Here is a 20,434-nt window from a genome sequence, read left to right on the forward strand (position 1 = left end):
GTGCTGGATAACGTGAATAAGCGTTTTAAAAAAAATGCAATAGTATTGCTAAATAAACTGGGCCAGGATAAAAATCTCTCTTCATGGGACGATAAAGGGTCTTTTGTGTACAAAGGCTCTGTGGTTAATGGTTCTAACATGCTTGACTTAGTCAGGGCCGTCACCCAAACGCGCTCTGTACCTAGCAAACGTGTACCTAAAGGATGGGATGTGTTTATGAATGCCATGGCTGAACTGAACGTACCCTCTTCCGTCATGGGCAATGCGGCCAACAGAGACCTTTTGGAACACCTCAAGGCCTCGACCGCTGACACCGGGGCAGATCAAGAATCCGTGACCCCTTTTTTGCCCTATAAAAAAAAAAATTGGCTAAAAGAGCCCAGTGGCTCAGTGTGTAATGTTTTTTTTTCACATTCTAAAATTTTTAAAACTTGTAATGTTTTGCTTTAAATAAAACATTTCTATACTTTAAAAAAAAAATCTGTGTAATTTTTCTCAATTGGTCATTTAAAAAACAAAAAAACCCCACCAAACATCAATTTCTTTAAACCCCTCACTTGGGGTGTTTTATTGGGTAACACGGCTATAAAAATCATTACAAGATACACACGTCTGGGCTTGTTGAAACATGTTTTGAGCAAGGCTAGGCATGCCCAAGAATTTAAATTTACTCTTTACAAAATTCATTACCATCCGGTCATTTTGCACTAAGTCATTAGAATACAATTTTAAAAGCCGTTCAAAAGATAAACCCTTGCTACGATGATGTAAGAAAAACACGCAGTGATAGCCACAGGCGACGGAGCGGGGGTCTTGTAATTGTCTATTGTGAAACACCAGGTCTGTGGCATTTTTGTTTAAAAATTTCATAATGCTTTTAGGAAACAACACGCTGTTTGGGGGTTGCCCATATGAGTCAAAAAACTCTCCACGGTTACGCTCCGCCAGATACAGGGCGAGCCAGTGTTCACCCGGTTGGTTGTGCGGATGCGTGTTCACCACCAAACCTAGGGGTCTCTGAGACAGCTTGCCTCCAGGGAGCCAATCACAAGGGAACACATCTAAGAAATTCTTTTTCGTGTAAGGATCCGTTGATAAGACACGTGAGAGCTGCACGGTGTCCATGTTCACATGTAGTCAAACAGAACGTTTCTTCTCTGATTTATCTCTATGACATTGTCAAAAACCCCATACACGATCATATTAACGGTGACTGTCAAAGCCTTTCCAAAACGTATTTCTGCTCTCAGGTTCCCAGTTTTAATTAGGGAATAATGATCTGCACATTCCTGGTCGGGAGACAGGTCAAAGGCAAACAAGGTGTAACCCTGTGCAAACTCCTCCCGGTCAATTAACAAAGAACGATCTTTCATGTGTTTACCAGCTGTCTGTACCAGATTCATGTATTCTCTCACGCAGCGTCCTGCCTCGAAGTCCGGTTGCAGAGGCTTGGTCGGTACCTGTTCACCATCCACATACAAGGCCACAAAATTTATATCGTAATGTTTAAAATGAAAGGGATTTTTAGTGTAACTTCCGCTAAAGGCATCGTTATCCACAAACCCTAGGACGAGCATTTTGGGTAACTGTCCCAAAAACAGGTTCTCCTGGTTACTGACCCTGCTGCCCACAGGGATGCTAAACACTTTCATTCCCACACGGTCCACAGGGTATTTAGCATTAGAGGCAAGCAGGGCCTCCGCGTGCCCCAGACGGACACCCGGGGCCACCCGTACTTTCTTCACAAAAAGGGACGCTGATACAATGCGCAGTTTAAAGCCTTCAGCCGCGCTGCCCATTAAACAGAAAGCGTCTTTACTGCGCGTCAGTTTAATTTTCACATCCACTCCGTTTAACAAAAGTTTTTCTTGAAAAAACAGGTCACTGTGTAGATGGCCCAGCAGCTCTACCGTTCTGCTTTCGGCCATCAGCTTTGCACGCCTCACAAACCCTAGATTCCGTCCATCCAACTCTGTTTTTTCATGTTGTCCAGCAGTGTCTTTGTAAAACAGACTGGCAGAAAATTGCGTGGCGAGGGTGTCATCGCTGTAATTGAGCACTGATTCTATAAAGGCCCTGTAAGGATAACAATTGTTGCTTTGGCTTACAAGGCGGTCTCCCAGCGTAACATCCAACTGGCTGAAAATAGAGGCCACAGGGTAATTCACCAGGCCCACTTCGGCGTCCGCGGCAAGTTCGGTTCCGTCTCCTTTTACAATCTTGCAACACAGGTAAAGCAGCGTGTTGTTTAAATCCATATAATCTATGCCATTCCCTGCTATAAAAAAGTCAATGGGGGCAGACTCCGTAACGGCCGATAGAGGCGGCACCTCAATGTAAATGCTTTTTTCGATGCTGGTCTGCGTAGGGGCTATTTGAAACAAGTCTAGTTCGGATTTGGCGCACTCTTCAGACCCGCAGTGAACAAAAGCCATATCGATTAAAATATGTCTCTTTTAGCAGGCAGCGCGCGTCTCCTCTTTTGCCCAGGCTTCCTCTTGGACTTTCGTTTATGGCTGGCCCTGCGTGTCAAAGCCCTTCTTTTAAAGGGTTTCGGGGGACCTGTGCGTCGCGGGTATGACGTATTTCTCTTTCTCTTCCTCCTTTTAATGTACATCAGCCCCGCTCCTTCCTGTGAAGCTGTATTCCCCACCTTCTCCAGAACAGCCCGGGAGACATGACCTACCACGTCTTTAGCTATGTTTTGAGCGGCAGTTTTTACGTGGGGTTTAATAATTTCTAGCCCTCTCCTCAAAAGCGGTACAGCTTTTCGAAAGAGGCTACGAAATATTCCACCCACACCAGCCCCGTACATCACGGGGGCCCCATGATATCCAGGAAGGGCATATCCAGCCTGGGCTTTGTAATAGTTCCTGTAGATGGTGGGGTCGCCATAATTTTTTACGATCGCCATAATAGTGTTTTGCTTTTTTTCTTTTTAGAAACCTCGCTCTCTCCGCGGTCGCAAATGCAGCTTGACGATCACCTTGCCAAAGCGAAATGAAACGCCTCTGTTCTGATCTGTCTTTATTTCAATGGTAATGGTGTCGATGTGGTGTTTACTGACAGGGACGTAATGAGGTTTATCGTAGGTGATGGTAACAAACTCATTGTTCCTTCCTCGGACAGGGACGCAGCGTAACAGGGGAACAGAAAAGTCCCCCACAAACTGGTACTCTACGATATCTGTGTACAGATACAAGGAATTAAAACCCCCTGTGATGTCTGCCGAGAAGGAAAATTTTTGGACGTTGCGTTTGGGGCCCAAACCCAGAATGTTAGCTAGCTCCCCGCCAGTAGAAAACCCGTACATAAAAGCGGTAGATTTAAGTCTCACTTTTCTGCCCACAGGGTCATAGTTCATGACCACCTCAGGTGGTCCGGGGTGACGAGCCACGGCGCTGTTCATATGCTCCAGTAATTCAGGTATGGTCGAGTAATAACCTCGTCGTAGGATAAAATTCCACGTCGTATCTCCAAAGGTGATTTCAAAAGGGGTGTCTTCATTGATAGTATTCCAGCTGTGCGGGTATTGTATTTCCACTAACCCCACCTCCCAGGCACCAGGGAGATCCAAGGGCTTAATTAGCCGTATTGTAAAGTTCGAGATGGTGTTTTGGGGAAAAACTGCAGAGCTGGCATTGCTGGGCAAAGTGATGTAAAACCCGCCATCGCTCATTATTATTTATTTTTCTTCTCTCTGTCTTTGCAGGAGGATTTTTTTTTTCTGTTTCATGTCTAAATGTCACAGAGCTGAGAAGCTTCCACCCAGCTGTTAAACTTATCAGGCCAACCCAACCATTTCACCAGTAGCTGTTTTTTTCTCCCTTTTCCTTTCTCCGCTAGAATTTTTTCAATCCTGTAAATCCTGTCTCGTTTGGGGTTTACTTTTTGTAATTCTTCAGGGTAAAAAGATCCAGTCACTACCTCACCCTCATAATCTTTTAATCGGTAGACAGGTCTTTGGCTCCTGGTTAAGGCTTCATCCACTATGAATATCTCATCGGTAAACATCTGTTCATAACCTTTTTCAAAAGCGCCTTTGGTTTTAGATAGTCTCACGTGGTCACCTTTTCTAAAAGGGGCAACAACCCGTTTTATTTTAAAACCATCTCCGTAAACCGTTTTCCATACCTTCAGAGAATTTGAAGGGTTAACATCAAGGGGTCTGGTACGTATAGTTCTGTGAAAGCTCTGGTTGTAACTCTTTATAAAGTCAGGTAAGACGTCAATGTAGCGAAAGGTGTTATGGGCTGTAAAATATCTCCACATCCTAGTTTTTAAAGTTCTGTTAAATCGCTCCACAACCCCTGCTTTGACTTCATTATTAGTAACAAAATGGTGAACCCCATGCCGCTTTAACAATCCACTTAAAGGTTTGTTTAAAAATTCTTTCCCCCGATCGGTTTGTAATTTTTGAGGCACGCGACCTTCGCTGAAAATAGCTTTAAAGGCCTTGGATACTTCACCACCCGTCTTGTCTTTTAGGCCTAAGGCCCAGGCATATTTGGATAGAATGTCTATCACTGTTAAGATGTACTTAAAACCGCTGTTGTGTTTGGAGAACCGGTGCATATCCACCAAATCTGCCTGCCACTGCGCATCCACATCTGAAACAATGGTCTTGTTTCTTTTAAAATGTATTCGAGCCGGTTTGTGTAAAGTGTAAGCATCCTGGTCTGAAAGCCAAGCTGTTACTTGTCTTCTATTTAAAGATTTACTATGCTTTCTAGCCTCTCGAAAAAGAGGGTTCACTCCGCCAAAGCTCCCAACTTCCCTGGGATTGTAATATATTTTCTTTAAAAGAGCCGTCGGCGTAGACATGACTGCTACTGGTACCGTCTTTTACTACCACAAGTATGGAAATGGACACGCTCATATTGACACATTTAAATAAATTTTATTAATTGCCTGGTTTAACATAATCTTTTTTTTTTTTTGTTTTGTTTTTACAGACAGCTGTAAAATGGACGCCATCACCCCTGGTAAGTCTGAGCTGGTTCATTCTTCCATTTTGTTTTTACAGACGCCTGAAAAATGGCCACCATCACCCCCCTGGTAAGTCTGAGCTGGTTCATTCTTTTACTACCACAAGTATGAAAAATGGACACGCACGCTCATATTGACACATTTAAATAAAAATTTTATTAATTGCCTGGTTTAACATAATCTTTTTTTTTGTTTGTTTTGTTTTTACAGACGGCTGTAAAATGGACGCCATCACCCCCTGGTAAGTCTGAGCTGGTTCATTCTTCCATTTTGTCCTTTTTTTTTTTTTTTGGCTTAAAATCTGTGAAAAGGACATGAGCAAAAACAGCTGATGTTCGATCTATTTACTCCCACCGGGTTACTGATACGCAAGTTCTTTAAGGCGTCTAGAAAGGCATCGTCGAGCTGTTGAGAGATTTTCAGAAAAAGAAACAGTATAAGTACACCAACTGCTTGGTGGTTTTTTTTTTTTTTTAAATTTACACAAATCCCATTCCTAGCCTCATTACCCCCTCTTCTACCGTCGTTTCTTAATCATTCATTTACCTGAGCGCCGTCTTTTCCGTTTGCCTTGTCCACCGGTGACTCCTCCGAGCGGCGATCAGGCTTTGAGGGGGTGGACAAAGAGAGGCCATCAGGCTCCTTGGGGTGCCTCACGAGGGTGTCGGGTTTGGGTTCCGACGTATCCATCAACGGCTGGGCCAAAGGGCTCCCCTCAGTCACTCCCTCCTCCTCCTCAGAACTGTCGCTGACGTAGCGCCTGCGCCACATAAGTATGGTGCTTGGGTCTAAAACAAAGTCCGAAGTTCTGCCGGGGGTGGTGAAGGAGTCCATGTTTCCTCTCGGCAGCCTTTCCACGCTTTTCTAAAACACGTGTGCTTGGTAAGAAATGGCCTCCTCTGTCCAGCGCTGGGACTTATGGGGTAATGGTGCTGCACTTGGATTGGCGGAGGGCCTTGGGAGGAGCTCTTAGAGGGGTCACCCCGATTGGTCAAAATCTCCTCTCGGGGTGGTCCTGTCGGGACAAAACGCCTCCTGATTGGTAGAGGGTGGTGGGAGGAGTTCTTAGAGGGGTCACACGACCCACTTCCGGACTGCTCACCCCAACCCAGAAGTCACCCTCATTGGGCAAAATCTCCTCTCGGGGTGGTCCTTCCGGGACGAAACCCCTCCTGATTGGTAGAGGGGGGTGGGAGGAGTTCTTAGAGGGGTCACATGACCCACCTCGCTTCCGGTCATGTGGCCACCCCCCGGAAGTCACCCTGATTGGGCAAATCTCTTCTCGGGGTGGTCCTTCCGGGATGAAACCCCTCCTGATTGGTAGAGGGGGGTGGGAGGAGTTCTTAGAGGGGTCACATGACCCACCTCGCTTCCGGTCACCCGCCCCGGAAGTCACCCTGATTGGGCAAATCTCTTCTCGGGGTGGTCCTTCCGGGACGAAACCCCTCCTGATTGGTAGAGGGGGGGTGGGAGGAGTTCTTAGAGGGGTCACATGACCCACCTCACTTCCGGTCATGTGGCCATCTTGACCCCGGAAGTAATACCCCCATAGGGTGGGACTTCCGGTGACAGGTGGGAGGGACTACAGGGGTCAAGGGGCGGGGTTAGGGGCGGGGTTAGGGTTTGATTGATGGTAGGGCCCTTATACTACTCACCTTTAATCATGCAATTCTTAACATATAACACCAGCAGTACCAAACAAAGCAAACATAAAATAACAAGGGTAAAACAGATAGATGGTGTAAATTCTGCAGGGCTCCCCCATTCATAATTGCTCACCAAACTGTGACAAATTTCTGTTACCAATTTTTCCCTCGTGTCAGGTGATCAGACTGACGGGGGGGGGGGAGGGGGAAATAGAGAAAACACACCATGTAACCACATTTTAAATCTTCATTAAAAATGATACAACAACAATTCTGGCCACAAAACAAACACCACAAGACAAAACATAGAACACAAAACATAAATTGTACTGTGCCAATAAATCCTGGTAAGTTGAATGCTGTTCAGCTGGCATCAGTCTTCTCTAATTATCTGAAAGACAAAAACGGAGGTCTGCCCCTTCTGGGCAGTTAATCAGTACTTAAAATATACAAATACCCTTATTGATTTCAGGCAAAACAGTGGAATTACGTTATCAGTTCAATCATTCGCATGAATACAGTTGCTTCCTGGCTTGCTTCTGGATTCAAAGCTATTCACAGCTTAAAGTTTCTTACTTTTAACTTCTGATTTTAAACACTGAAAGAAAACATCACCACGTATAGTGCCCTTAGGACCTAATACCATCTCAATTACATAGCACTATATACATTCTTCAGCTAATTCAATGAAATTGTTTATAGCCAAATGATTACAATCTAATAATTTCCGTGCCTGAATTTATTTAGAACTTTTCTCCTTAGCATTTTCACAAAGTTCAACTGCTGTTCCCTCCAGCAAACATTATCATGAACAGTGACAACTTCCCCCGGGCTCAGTGCGTACATACACTGAGGCTGTAGGGATCCTGAAAGCCAAACTGTTCATTGACTCCCTATTTCTATCCAAAATGTCAGGTGCTATTCTAGGGGCACTTGCCCATAACTCAATACCACATTCCCCAGCAGGAGTCCCACAAATTTCATCCTGCCAGGGGACAATTCTTTGGTTCTTCACCAGGGTCAGTTCTTAATGTCCTTCCTGGTCAGGAAGTCCTGGACTTTGGCAATGTCAGTGGTGTGGGTGTTTCTTCTTCTTTCCCAACACAGTCGTGGTTCAGCTCCTACGGGGGTAAGGTCACCAGCACATCACCCTGTAATGGTTTTGCTTCTTTCAAAAGAATCCAATGACACAATGGGGGCTGCCAGTGGACAAGGGAGAGGTTAACCAGCCCTCCACCTTGCCCCCCCCTTTTTTTTTTTGTCCAGAACGCACAATGGAGCTAGAAGGAGAAATAGGCCAATCATCAGTAGGGGAATTCTCCTGATGTGGAGGGGTCTTTTTGCAGTGAGAATCATGGGTCCAGGCAGTCAGTCTTTGGCATTTCACAGCGCTGTTGGTGATCAGCAGGACTTGATAAGGGCCGTTCTAGCATGAAGCCAAAGCAGTCTTACGTTGGCGGACTTATACATTGATCCAGTCTCCTGGTTCCAAGGAGCGGTAGGGCTGCTAGGGTCTTTTTTGTAGCGTTTCTTTACCCATGAGAAAAGAAATCTAACACATTCCGGTAGTGCCTGGCCGAGTTTTACAGCCATCCCAGCGGCTTGGGCACAGTCAAGCCCCCCCGCTTTTTTTTGGTTGTCCGCCAAGTCTCAGCTGCAAGCGATGTCCTTGACTGGGGCTAGTCTCTTATCTTTAGCTTTCTTCAGTTAACTCATTCTGTTCTTTTTCCTCCCCTCGGCTGCCTTAACCTGCGCATCCTGTGTCAGGACACCCAGCTGATGCAGCTCATACCGGAGAAGCATAACAGTGTTCCCGGCACTGTCCCAGACTTGGACCAGTCAGCGTAGGATGCCTTCTCCAGGCCCCTGCCGAAACAACTCACTCGCTTGTAGGTCCGAACGACCCCCGGGGCACCGGCACGGGCCTCTGCCTGCGCCGTGCACTCCAACGCCTTCCCGTCCAGGGCCCGCTGCCAGCGGAGCACCTCTTCGTCCTGGGCCCGGAGCGCGGTGAGGAGGAGCCATCCCAGCTCTCCCATCGGCCGCCGCTCTGTCCCAGACTGCCGGTTCGCCCACAGCTGCTGCAACCCCTCGAGAATCCCAGCCGACTTCTGGAACTCCGGCCAATCGGCTGGAGCCGCCCAGCCTGCCAAAATCCGCGCTACCGGCCCCCAGCGATCTGACTGGGGCCACCCGGGTATGCGCTGTAGGGACAGCATCGGCTTCCCTACCTCCCCTACCTTCGGCCAAAACAGCATCGTCTCACAGAGTACCCTGCTCGCTGCGCCACTTGTTATGGCCCCAAAAGGCCCGAGGTACTCTGCAAGAACGAGACCGACTCCACACTGAGAGTAATTGGTTTTAATGAAGGTAACGTGACACATCTGCAACGGGGACCCCAAGCGTTGCTGTCACTGAGACGGGGACCCAGCGCCCTGTAGCTCGGCCTGGGGTGAAGTCCTAAGACAAACACAAAGCATGCTCATTTTATACAAACAGCAGCATATCAGCTCATACATAATGCAATAGAAACTCTCCACCCTCCGGGGCTGCCCCCCTGGCCAACAGCCAGGGGCTTGCCAAGCAGCAGTCCCAGCCGGTTGCAACAGGTTAACACTAGCATGCCGTGTCCTACAATAACCGGAGGCTGAGAAAGCGGAACTGCCTAAGCTAAGCCGTAACAGAATCTTCTGTGGTTCCCTAGCCTCCTACACTAGTTTAAGAAGAAACAAGATTTCTATGCTATCAAACTTTTATATGAGAAACTTTCAATTTGCCAAAATTTTTGTACCTACATTGAAAGAGATCTTGGAGTCATCATGGAGACTTCTCTTAAAACATATGCTCAATGTTCAGTGAGAGTCAAAAATGTTAACAGAATGCTAGGAACCAGCACAAAAGGGACAGATAACAAGACAGAAAATATTATAATGCCGTTGTATCAATTCATGATACACCCACATATTAAATACTACATATTGAATACCACATGCAGTTCTGGCTGCCCCAACTTAAAAAAAAAAGACATATTAGAATTGGAAAAGGTGCAGTGATGAGCAGCAAAAATGATTAGGGGTAGTAGAAGAAGGCCCTAGAAGGTTAAAAGTCCCTCCTCTCTAGCAACTGAGAAGGGGTTACTACAGGTCAATCAGGTTCAGCTGAGATAGGTCAATTAGGATCAGCTGAGAAGGAGTTGCCTCAGGTCATTTAGGATCAGCTGACTCCAATTAAGGGCTGCTTGAGACCTGTTTAAATGCCTCCCCTGGTGAGAGGGGGAAGAGGAGAGAGGGAGGGAGACAAGCTGTAACCATGCTAGAGGCAGCAGGGGAGCAAGTCTCTCCAAGAGCGGAGGCTGTGCTCCTTCTCATAGGGGAAAATAACAAGCCTAAATCACCTGCTAAGGGAAAGACTGACTGCCCGGTGAAGCCGATGGGGGTTGCTTCATCCCAGGCCCATCTTGCCAAAGGAAGAATTGCTGAGGCTGGTGAGACAGAGAAGGTGCCTTGCCACAGTGCCAATAATTCTACAATACCCACCTGCTGAAGTGAAAAAAACAGATTGTCAGAGCCAGAAGAGTACTCAGAAGTTACCTACTACAGAACAGGCACAACAAAGAAAATAACAGAATGCCACTAGCCGTCCCCTTCAGCCCCCAACTAAAACCTCCCCAGCGCATCATCAAAAATCTACCACCTATCCTGAAAGATGATCCCTCACTCTCACAGATCTTGGAGACAGACCTGTCCTCGCTTACAGACAGCCCCCCAACCTGAACCAAATACTCACCAGCAACCACATACCACAGAACAAAAACACTAACCCAGGAACCTATCTTTGCAACAAAGCCCAATGCCAACTCTGTCCACATATCTATTCAAGTGACACCATAATAGGACCTAATCACATCAGCCACGCCATCAGGGGCTCATTTACCTGCACATCTACCAATATGATATATGCCATCCTATGCCAGCAATGCCCCTCTGCCATGTACATTGGCCAAACTGGACAGTCTCTACACAAAAGAATAAATGGACACAAATCTGACATCAGGAATCATAACATTCAAAAACATGTAGGAGAACACTTCAACCTCTCGGGTCACTCAGTAACAGGCTGAAAAGTGGCAATTTTGCAACAGAAAAGCATCAAAAACAGACTTCAACGAGAAACTTCTGAACTTGAATTAATATGCAAACTAGATACCATTAATTTAGGTTTGAATAGAGACTGGGAATGGCATTGAATCTATTTCCCCATGTTAAGTATCCTTACACCTTCTTGTCAAAGTGTGTGAAATGGGCCATCTTGATTATCACTACAAACGTTTTTTTTTCTCCTGCTGATATTAGCTCATCTTAATTAAGCAGGGCAACTCCCACCTTTTCATGTTCTCTATGTATGTATGTATGTATGTATGTATGTATGTATGTATGTATGTATGTATGTATATATATATGTATGTATGTATATATATATGTATGTATGTATATATATATGTATGTATATATATATCTTCTTACTATATGTTCCATTATATGCATCTGATGAAGTGGGCTGTAACCCACAAAAGCTTATGCTCAAATAAATGTGTTAGTCTCTAAGGTGCACAAGTACTCCTGTTCTTTTTGCGGATACAGACCAACACAGCTGCTACTCTGAAATAAAATAGTGGATACAAAGAACAGTTTGTAATAAACAAAATGTATTTAGACTTCCAAAAGATCTTCATTAGAGGCTTCTAAAGAAATTATTTAGTTATGGAGGAAAGGCAAAGTATCATCAGGGATCAAAACCTGGCTAGGAAACAGAAAGTAAAAACTAAAAGTAAATGGTCCTTGTTTCTTCATGGCAAAAAGTTGACAGTGAGATGAACAAAGTTCTCTAATAGTTCAAGTGTAGTTTAACATGTTAACTAATTATCTGGAAAGTAGGGTGAATAGTGAGGTAGCAATAGTTGCAGATGACACAAAGTTATTTAGATTAATTGGGAATAAAGAACTGTGAGGAATTTCAGAGAGGACTAAAAACGGTGGGTGAATGGACACTATGATGGCAAATAAAGTTAAATATCAATAAACACACAGTAACACAAAATGAAAGGAAAAAAAAGTAAACTCTTCTTGGAGAAGGGACTGCACTAACACTTTTGTTGGCTTGGGAAGAGTTAACTGAATAAAACTACTCTTGTGCTGGAATAAGTGTCCACACAGAGGGTCATACCAGGATAGCTGTACCTGTATAACTGTAACAGTATAACTCATCACACTTTCCTGCGTAGACAAGCCCTAACTCAGCTTTCATTTCCTTTGGATGTCACAGCCTATATTAAATGAAACAGGGGCAGGTCCCTCCACCCTGTTTAGCCTTGTCTGACTCTATCTGGGGTCACTCTACTTCCTGCTCTGGCTCACGCATAATCCAATTAGCATTTGGAATGGCTCCCTATTAGATTTTACCCAGGTCCATTTCTGTCTGCTGGGAAGAGGGTGGCCATCATCCCTTCATTTCCAGCTGCATTAATATAGTGGACCTACCCAGTCAGACATGGACTACAGATCACTACATGCGATTGATACAGAAACAATCAAAGTATTAGTAAGGGCCACATCTCCATCTTCCACAACTATCTATCTTTAAATCATTAGGAACATCACATGGTCACATTCTCCTTATGTTTTTGGTTTGTGAGCACATATGAGATTTTTAATTAAAAAACAAGGACATTTCCAGACAAAGCTATGATACAGCTGTGAGTTAAAACTGACAGGACACAGCAATAATGAAGGTTAAGTTACATTACAGGGCTGTTGTGATCATACCAAAGCCAATGGTTACAAACCCAGGCGATTCGAAGTCCAGGTTCTGTTTAACAGCAATCCATGTGTTAAGGTCTCCGAATGCACTGGCCAGGTGTGCACAGCAGATGAAAGCAGACGTGCCTTAGCGGGGAGAGGAGCAAGTGTATGTGAGACAGGGAGAGAGAAGGAGCTTGTGTTTCTGTGAGGCAAAGGAGAGCATGTGTGGACAGAGGGCTGAGGAGGGCCTCAGTGTGAGCAGGAGAGCGTGTCCGTATTTCGATGGCTATATTGGGGCGGGGGGGCAGGGATGCACACGCATGCACTGAAGCCAGTACCCCAGCTCACTGGCTCTCTCTCCCCACCAGAAGTGGTACCTGGGGGAGGCCCAGCTTCCTGGGGGAGCCTCAGCTGCTGCTGGTGCTGAGCCACATGCTGGGCTCCCCCTTCCAGTTCCCACTGCCCCCTCCCCCCCATTCCCCATTCCCTTCTCGTCCCCCTGCCCTGTCCCATCCCCCTTCCTTCCCCACTGCCCCTTCCTCCATGGCCCCCACACCCTTGTTTTCCGTCCCCACCTCCCCCTTCCGGGCCCGCACCATTGCACAGGGAACTGGACAGTGGCCAGGCCGGGCCCGGCACACAGAGAAGGGGAGGAGGACTTGCACTAGGACCCAGGAGGCAGCGCCCAGCAGCGGGGGCAGTGAGCCCCGGGCAGGAAAAGCCACAGCTCAGCCCCCTCCGCTCCCTTCCTGGCCCGTCTGCAGCAATTGGAGCCGAGCCCGCGGGGCACGTGCCGGGTGGGGGAGGGGGGGCACCATGGGAACGAGAGAGACCCCCAGCCCCCTCCAGGCAGGCCAAGCAAAGCAAGTCCCAGGCAGCTCGTGCGTGCAGAAATGGGAGGGTGGGGGCCAGTGGCATGAGACTCCCCTGTGCCACCCCGCCTTGCCTCTGGTTCAGGATCAATAGCGCCCCCTCCACACACACTATGTCCTATATATAAAAACAATTAATTTAACTTAAAAAATAATATTAAGCAGGGCATATTTGCTACCAAGTTTTAATGAAAGTCAAAACAATGAGCTGGTGCAAGTCATTGACTAGAGCCAGAGTTTGCTGAAGTCCTAATCAAGATTTTAACAGAAGTAGTCTCCTCTGTTAATACTCCTACTTTACTTTTTTTCTTTCAGTTAGTTCAGTTCGATGATTAGTTGATTTTAAGTTAAGAGGCCAATAGAAAGTTGAAAAGGCAGAAAAGCTTGTCTTCTTCTTCCAATCTTTGAATAAAAATGGTTTTGTTCTAAAATTTTGAATGATGTGGTGACCAGAAACATCAATTCAATTCTTAACTAATTGATTTATTAAACACAGGTACTATTATCTGTAATTTTACAATAAAAAACCCAGGTTTTGATATACTTCGATACTTTTTTCTTATGTATCCAGTACATTTAAGGTAATTTGATTCAACTAATAAAAAAATAAAATGCTGCTTTTGTGCATTTGAATTGAATTTTAATTTCAATCCAAGTAGATCTTGACACAAAATCACAAGTGAAAAAATTAATAATCTAGTACATTAAAAATCACCATTTTTTAAGAAATACAAAATGAAAAAATTAAGAATCTGGATAAATGTAAGTTAATGTAAATGTAAGTTCAGCTTTATGATAGGTTAAACAAATGTGCGTAGATACTGTGCATCTTTCTGGTTTATGAAATGAAGTACCAAATTTAGGATGGAGGCTACATATATATGTAAATCAACATGTTTTCCTTGTTACCAACCAATGAGAACCAACATTTCTTTACGGCGGAAAAAACCCTAAAAAGTAGAAAAGCAAAGCAAGGTTAAAATTAGTTATTTAATACATGATTAAAATTGGTGATTTAAATAGCTTTGATTTAAATCATTCCACTGTGGTCTCTGGGAGTAGAAAGGGGGTGTTTTAGAGAGGGTGAGGGAAGGGAAGGTGTTAGTGAGGGGATGGAGAATGTGACAGGTTGGGTCACAGAAACTCCTTCAGACTGTCATTATATGTGCTGGGATACCACTGAGAACAAACCCCCCTGCCAGAAAGGTCTTCCCTCCACTCCCATCTTGCTGAACCAGACACTCCAGTCAGCTACTATACAGACCAAGAGGTTGGGCCACCCCCCGGAGTTCACAGAAACTAAGATAACTTTCCCAGCACCAAGTATTCAGTCTTCCTGGGAGCCTAAACCCCGAATAAATCCGTTTTACTCTGTATAAAGCTTAAACAGGGTAAACTCATAAATTGTCCAGCCTCTATAACACTGATAGAGAGAGATGCACAGCTGTTTGCCCCACAAGGTATTAATCACTTGCTCTGGGTTAATTAATAAACAAAAGTGAGCTTATTGAGTATGAAAAGTAGGATTTAAGTGGTTCCAAATAATAACAGACAGAACAAAGTAAATTACCAAGCAAAATAAAACAAAACATGCAAGTGTAAGTCTAATACATTAAGAAACTGAATACAGATAAAATCTCACCCTCAGAGACGTTCCAATAAGCTTTTTTCACAGACTGGACTCCTTCCTAGTCTGGGCTCATGGAATTAGAAGGCTCTTACCTCAAGAGGTCTCCCATTATTTAGGGAAACAAAATGTCATTGAAATGGACGTGTTCCCAAGGAATGTGTTAATTTCAAGGAATCAACATTTCCCAACTGAAAAAATGTTCTGTTGGAAAACTTTCAACCAGCTTTAGTCGGTTTCCATGGTACAATCATTGCTTTTTGCTATGGCACCACTGTATGGTGCTTTCATGCAATTTCACACATTTAATGAGGATGTGGTTTATAAAACTGAACCATATTTACCCCTTTCGTTTGTTAAACTATTTCCCCGGTACACCCTACCCCTCAATTTCTTGCATATTGGGCCTGGTTGTGACTTCTCCTTCTGTTATATTTCTCAGTTCAATAAATTAATAAATCAATGCACAAGATTAATATATTATAAAACCAGAAGGGATAATTAGATCATCCGTTGTGCCCTCCTGTATAACACAGGCATCTAATTCCATCCCATCCCAGCGTAAGCATGGGCAGCATGAAGAGCCAGGCGTGCCCAGGAGCCAGGGTGCAGAAGCAGGAGGCCTGCATGTTGCTCAGCACCGTGAGGGTGGTATCAGACACCTGCTCCCTGCCAAGTGCTGTTGTGTCCCCCTGCATCCTGGGCTGTGGGTGCACATTGACACTGAGGCCTTAGGGTGACCTCCAGGGCTGAGGGAAAATGGGGTGGAGGAACTTTCCACCCCCTGCCTGAGGTAGTGGGGCACCCCAGAGCCCCAGCGAGGATTAGTTAGACACCATAGTTCCCAGTCTTGGACATTCTTATGGGAATGCTTAAATTTACTCATGTGAGTAATCTCATTGACGTCATTGGGACTCCTCATATGAGTAAAGTTAAGCATGTAAATAAGTGTTTGTAGGATCAGGTTCTTAGTCTGAATAATGTCCAGCTGACTCTGATCATTCCAGGACCGAGTCAAGATGATTATCACTCCTATCATCGTAGGACTGAAAGGAACCTCAGGAGGTCATCTAGTCCGGTCATCTGCGCTCATGGCAAGACCAAGCACTATCTAGACCATCTAGACCATCCCTGGAGGGATGGGATATTACACCCCAGACTTCTTTTCTGGGTCCTGAGAGAACAATACTTTGAGGAGAACAGATGGAGGCTACCGGATCAAGCTTCGCCATCCTGCCCATCACCACATCATTTCCTGGGATCCCGGATCTTTGTCATCCCGATCATAAGAGACGTCCTGACTCCTTTATATTCCCTACCATCCTTATCGATGGCTGTCATAATAACAAATTACAGAAATACCAACATTTTATTGACTCCCAAAGCACCTTATCCTTATTATCAGAGTCATTATGGGCCTCCTCTTGTCCCTGTTGAAGTCAATGGGCATTTTGCTGTTGCTTTCAATGGGACTAGGCTAAGGTCTTACTCAGAGCTTCCTGAAAGATTTTGAGCCTAAATAGCACAAATATACAAAGGTAAAGAGATGCATTGAATATACATTTAGGAGCACAGCTTGTCAGCCTGGGGACTGCCCGGTTGTTGCTGCTATGACTGCAGGTGAATGGGCTCATTTATTATGAATTAGAGGTGGCCAGAAAATGGAATTTCCATTCCATTAAAAAAAAAAGTGGTTTTGGACAATTTTCCTTCCTGAATTGGGGGAGGAGTCAAAACTGTGGAACTGGTTTTCAGGACTAAAATTCAGAAATGCCCAAACATTCCACCTGCTGAAGGGCAGATATATTTTGGTGGGCAGCTGGGTTGCCCTTTCCCCCAGGAAGCCCAGCTAATGGACAGGCAGGAAGTTGTGAAGCTCGGGGTGTGGAGCAGATCACAACCCCACTGGGCAGCAGGGCAGGGAGGACTGGGGAATGTGAAAGCCTGGAAGTCTATCAAGTGGGCAGAAGCGGGAGCAGGCAGCCTGAAGAACTGGACAGACTGGCACCTGGGAAGCCAGGCAGCTTGGACACCTGGGGTGTTTGCTTCCTGAGAAACTAGACAGTTGGAGAGTTAGCTGTCCAGACAGCCAGATAGTCTGGGGAATGGGGAAGCCTTTGCACCTGGTGGGTAGACTGAAGAACTCCCCCATCCCCCAACCAGGAAGTTCATAATCTGAGATGCCAGATCATCAAGGGAGTCCAAGAAGCTGGGGATCCAGCCAGCTGCCGAATCCAACTCACATGGGAGCCTGGAGACCTCAGTTCCCTGGGACTTTTGCCTGCCCATGTGGCAGACTGCCAGGCTGAACCATTCCTTTTGCTCTCTGGCTCTCCCGGCTGTGCAGCTACCCCTCTCCCCACCAGGAGGGCAACTGGGCTATCCCGCTGCCTCCCTCTCCCCTGCCCTCCTGGTGGACAGACAGCAAACCGGGCAGCCTGGGAAGCAAAGCATCTCAGCAGCCCACCAGGTGGCAGATGAGGAGCTGGGCAGTCCAGAGAGAAGGGGAGACTGGAAGTCTAATGACAGGCAACAAGGGGAGTCTGAGAGCCAGGCAGCCTGGGTGTCTAGGAACCTGGGGAGCATGAGGAGTCTGGGAGCCAGGCAGGGGGAGAGGTGGGCAGCTGGGAGAGCTGAAGATCCCAGGGAGCAGGGCAACCAGGCAGCCACCTAGGGGTATATGTGGAAATGAGCAGTCTAGGGGAAGCCCATAGGAAGAGGACCCTGGAGACGGGGAAGCCTGGGAACTGGGCATTGTAGCTGCCCCTCAGGTGAGCAGCTGTGCACAGGGATCTGACTCGTTTCCTTTCAAAGTACTGACATAAGCAACATGGTTCCGTGCAATGTTTTATTCCATTTTGGATGGAGAGCTATTCCACTGGAAACTTTTTGACCTGCTCTATTCATGAACCTCCTGTTTCATTTTCTTGTACATGTCTCAGCTATTATCTCATGAGCTCCAGGCTTGACCCCACTCTTGCTTTCACTAGTGAGAACCATGTGTCTCTCCACTGATGCCCAGGGAGTTGCATTGGTGAGACCAAGGTCAGAATCCACTCTCAAGCTTCATACGATTCCTTCAAGTCCCTCCATAAAACTCACCTCTCTCGCAAAGGCTGTAGAAAACTGTCAATTGATAATGACCGGCAGGGTGTGAGCTGTTCCTTCTGCATTTGCTATGACTGATTGACTTACTGCAGCTACGAACCATGCTCACAGTAACAAGTTGGTTGAGGTAATATCTTTTATTGGACCAAGTTCTGTAGGTGAGAGAGACAAATGTCTGAGCCACACAGAGCTCTTTCTCAGGCCTGGGAAAGGTAGTCTGAGCATCACCATTAAATGCAAGGTGGAACAGATTGCTTGGTAGAAATAGCTAACACGTATTGTAATGGACCATTCAAGTACCTTTCCCAGACCTGAAAAAGAGCTCTGTTTGGCTTGAAAACTTGTATTTCTCACCAACAGAAGTTGGTCCAAAGGAAGACAGTAAACAATGCACCTTTTCTCTCTAATATCATGTGGCCAACATGGCCAGAACTACACTGCATACAGCCCTGCTGTAAGACTGTCTGTATTAAAACATCCTTTTGTTGTTACTCCCCACTTCCTTCCAGCTAACTCATGGATTCATAGATTCCATGGCCAGAAGGGACCACTGGGATCATCCGGTCTGACCTCCAGTATAACACAGACCAGAGAACTTCCCCCATGCTCTCCAACGTCTGCATGTGAGTAAAGTGCCAGATTAAGTCCACACTTTTTTGCTCCAAAGTAACTCAAAAGTGTTTGAAGTTTAAAATAAAATGGTGTCAGGGGTTTCTTGTGCTCAGTTACAAATGACATCTTGTCGATGCAAAGCCAGGCAATATTCAGGCTCAGTAATTTTAGTCTGTATATTTTCTTCTTTGTAATTTTAAACTCATGGAACAGAACATGTTGGAACACAAAGCTGCACTGGACTGACCAAACATGCATACTATGAAGACATTGGCTGTTGACCTTACCAAGTACATTAGTGTGATGCATCCTTACATACACAGGAGACTTTAAGGATTGTGACATCACACAGTGACTATGTAATGAATATATGCTGTCCAAACAATGTGAGTTGTGTCTTTTGTTCTTAGCACAAGTATTGCTATTAAAGAAACTATTATGGGTAAAGATGAGTCCCGAATAAACATGTGTAGTAAAAATATCCCAAACATACACATTGCTGCCCTGGCAGCTTCTAAAACACTGTGAGCACCACTAGAGCGCTTACAGACTATTTAAAGGAATATCGCCTTATTTTGGTAAACTACAGTCAGAGAATGACATGATGGATTACCTACCATTTATCATCAAACTTTTTTATTATTATTATTTTAGCACAGCCAGCAATGTGCGTGGGGCTTCAAAAAAGCAGATCCCTGCCTCAAAGAGCTTGCAATCTCAGTATCACAAAACATTCAATACAACAGAGCAACAAATAGGAAGAAGAGAATATAAGGTTTACTCGTAATGTTTTCAAAAGTAACTAGTGATGTGGGTTGTCACCATTGTGGATGCCCAAACTGAGATACCTTAAAAAGGCTGTTGCGAGTGGGTGAAAATTAGGTTCCTTTGAAGTGTCTCAAAGTGGGAGGCCAGAAATCGAATAATGGAAAATCACTTCTGAAATGTCGGTGTGCTAGAGTACACTTCTGCAGTTACTAGAGCCTCTCATGCAAATCCATTTTATCTACTTCTGTGGCCCTTCTCTGTGTCTGAGCATCTCACAGCTTTTAATGGATTTATTCTCACAGCACCTCCATGAGGTAGGAAATCATAGAAACAAACAACTGGATGGAACTTCTAGAGTTCATCAAGTCCAGTCTCCTGCATTCATGGCAGGACCAAGCACCATCTAGAACACCCCTGACAGGTGTTCGTCTAGCCTGCTCTTAAAAATCTCCAATGAGGGAGTTTCCATAACCTCCCTAGGCAAATTACTCCAGTGCTTAACCACCCTGACAGTTAGGAAGTTTCTCCTAATGTCCCATCCTAAACCTCCCTTGTTTCTTGTCCTATCAAAAGTTAAGAAGAATATTTTTTCTCCCTCCTCCTTGTAACTGCCTTTGAGGTACTTGAAAACAGTTATGTCCCCTCTCAGTCTTCTCTTCTCCTGACTAAACAAACCCAATTACTTCAATCTTCCCTCACAGGTTGTGTTTTCCAGACCTTTAATCATTTTTGTTGCTCTTCTCTTGATTTTTTTCCCAGTTTGTCCACATCTTTCCTGAAATGCACCCAGAACTGGACACAATACTCCAGTTGAGGACTAATCAGCGCGGAGTAGAGCAGAAGAATCACTTCTTGTGTCTTGCTTACAACACCCCTGCTCTTACCTCCATATTACAAGTGACAAACAGAGGCAAAGGGAGACTAAACTCAGGTTTTTTTAAAGGTATTTAGGCCACATAAATCCCATTGATTTCAATGGGAATTAGGAACTGAAATCCCTTTAAAAAATCTGGC

At 45.3% G+C, this 20,434-nt stretch overlaps 1 protein-coding gene across 1 annotated transcript; it reads right to left on the reverse strand.

The window, feature by feature from the left end:
* Positions 1 to 1,127: 1,127 nt before the first annotated feature.
* On the reverse strand, positions 1,128 to 2,435 carry LOC123347956 (uncharacterized protein F54H12.2-like). The gene has a single exon (XM_044985182.1). It carries the CDS (start codon positions 2,433 to 2,435, stop codon positions 1,128 to 1,130), a length of 1,308 nt encoding a protein of 435 aa, XP_044841117.1.
* Positions 2,436 to 20,434: the final 17,999 nt, after the last annotated feature.

Source organism: Mauremys mutica, chromosome 1 (assembly GCF_020497125.1).
Source record: "Mauremys mutica isolate MM-2020 ecotype Southern chromosome 1, ASM2049712v1, whole genome shotgun sequence".
Taxonomy (NCBI): Eukaryota; Metazoa; Chordata; order Testudines; family Geoemydidae; genus Mauremys; species Mauremys mutica.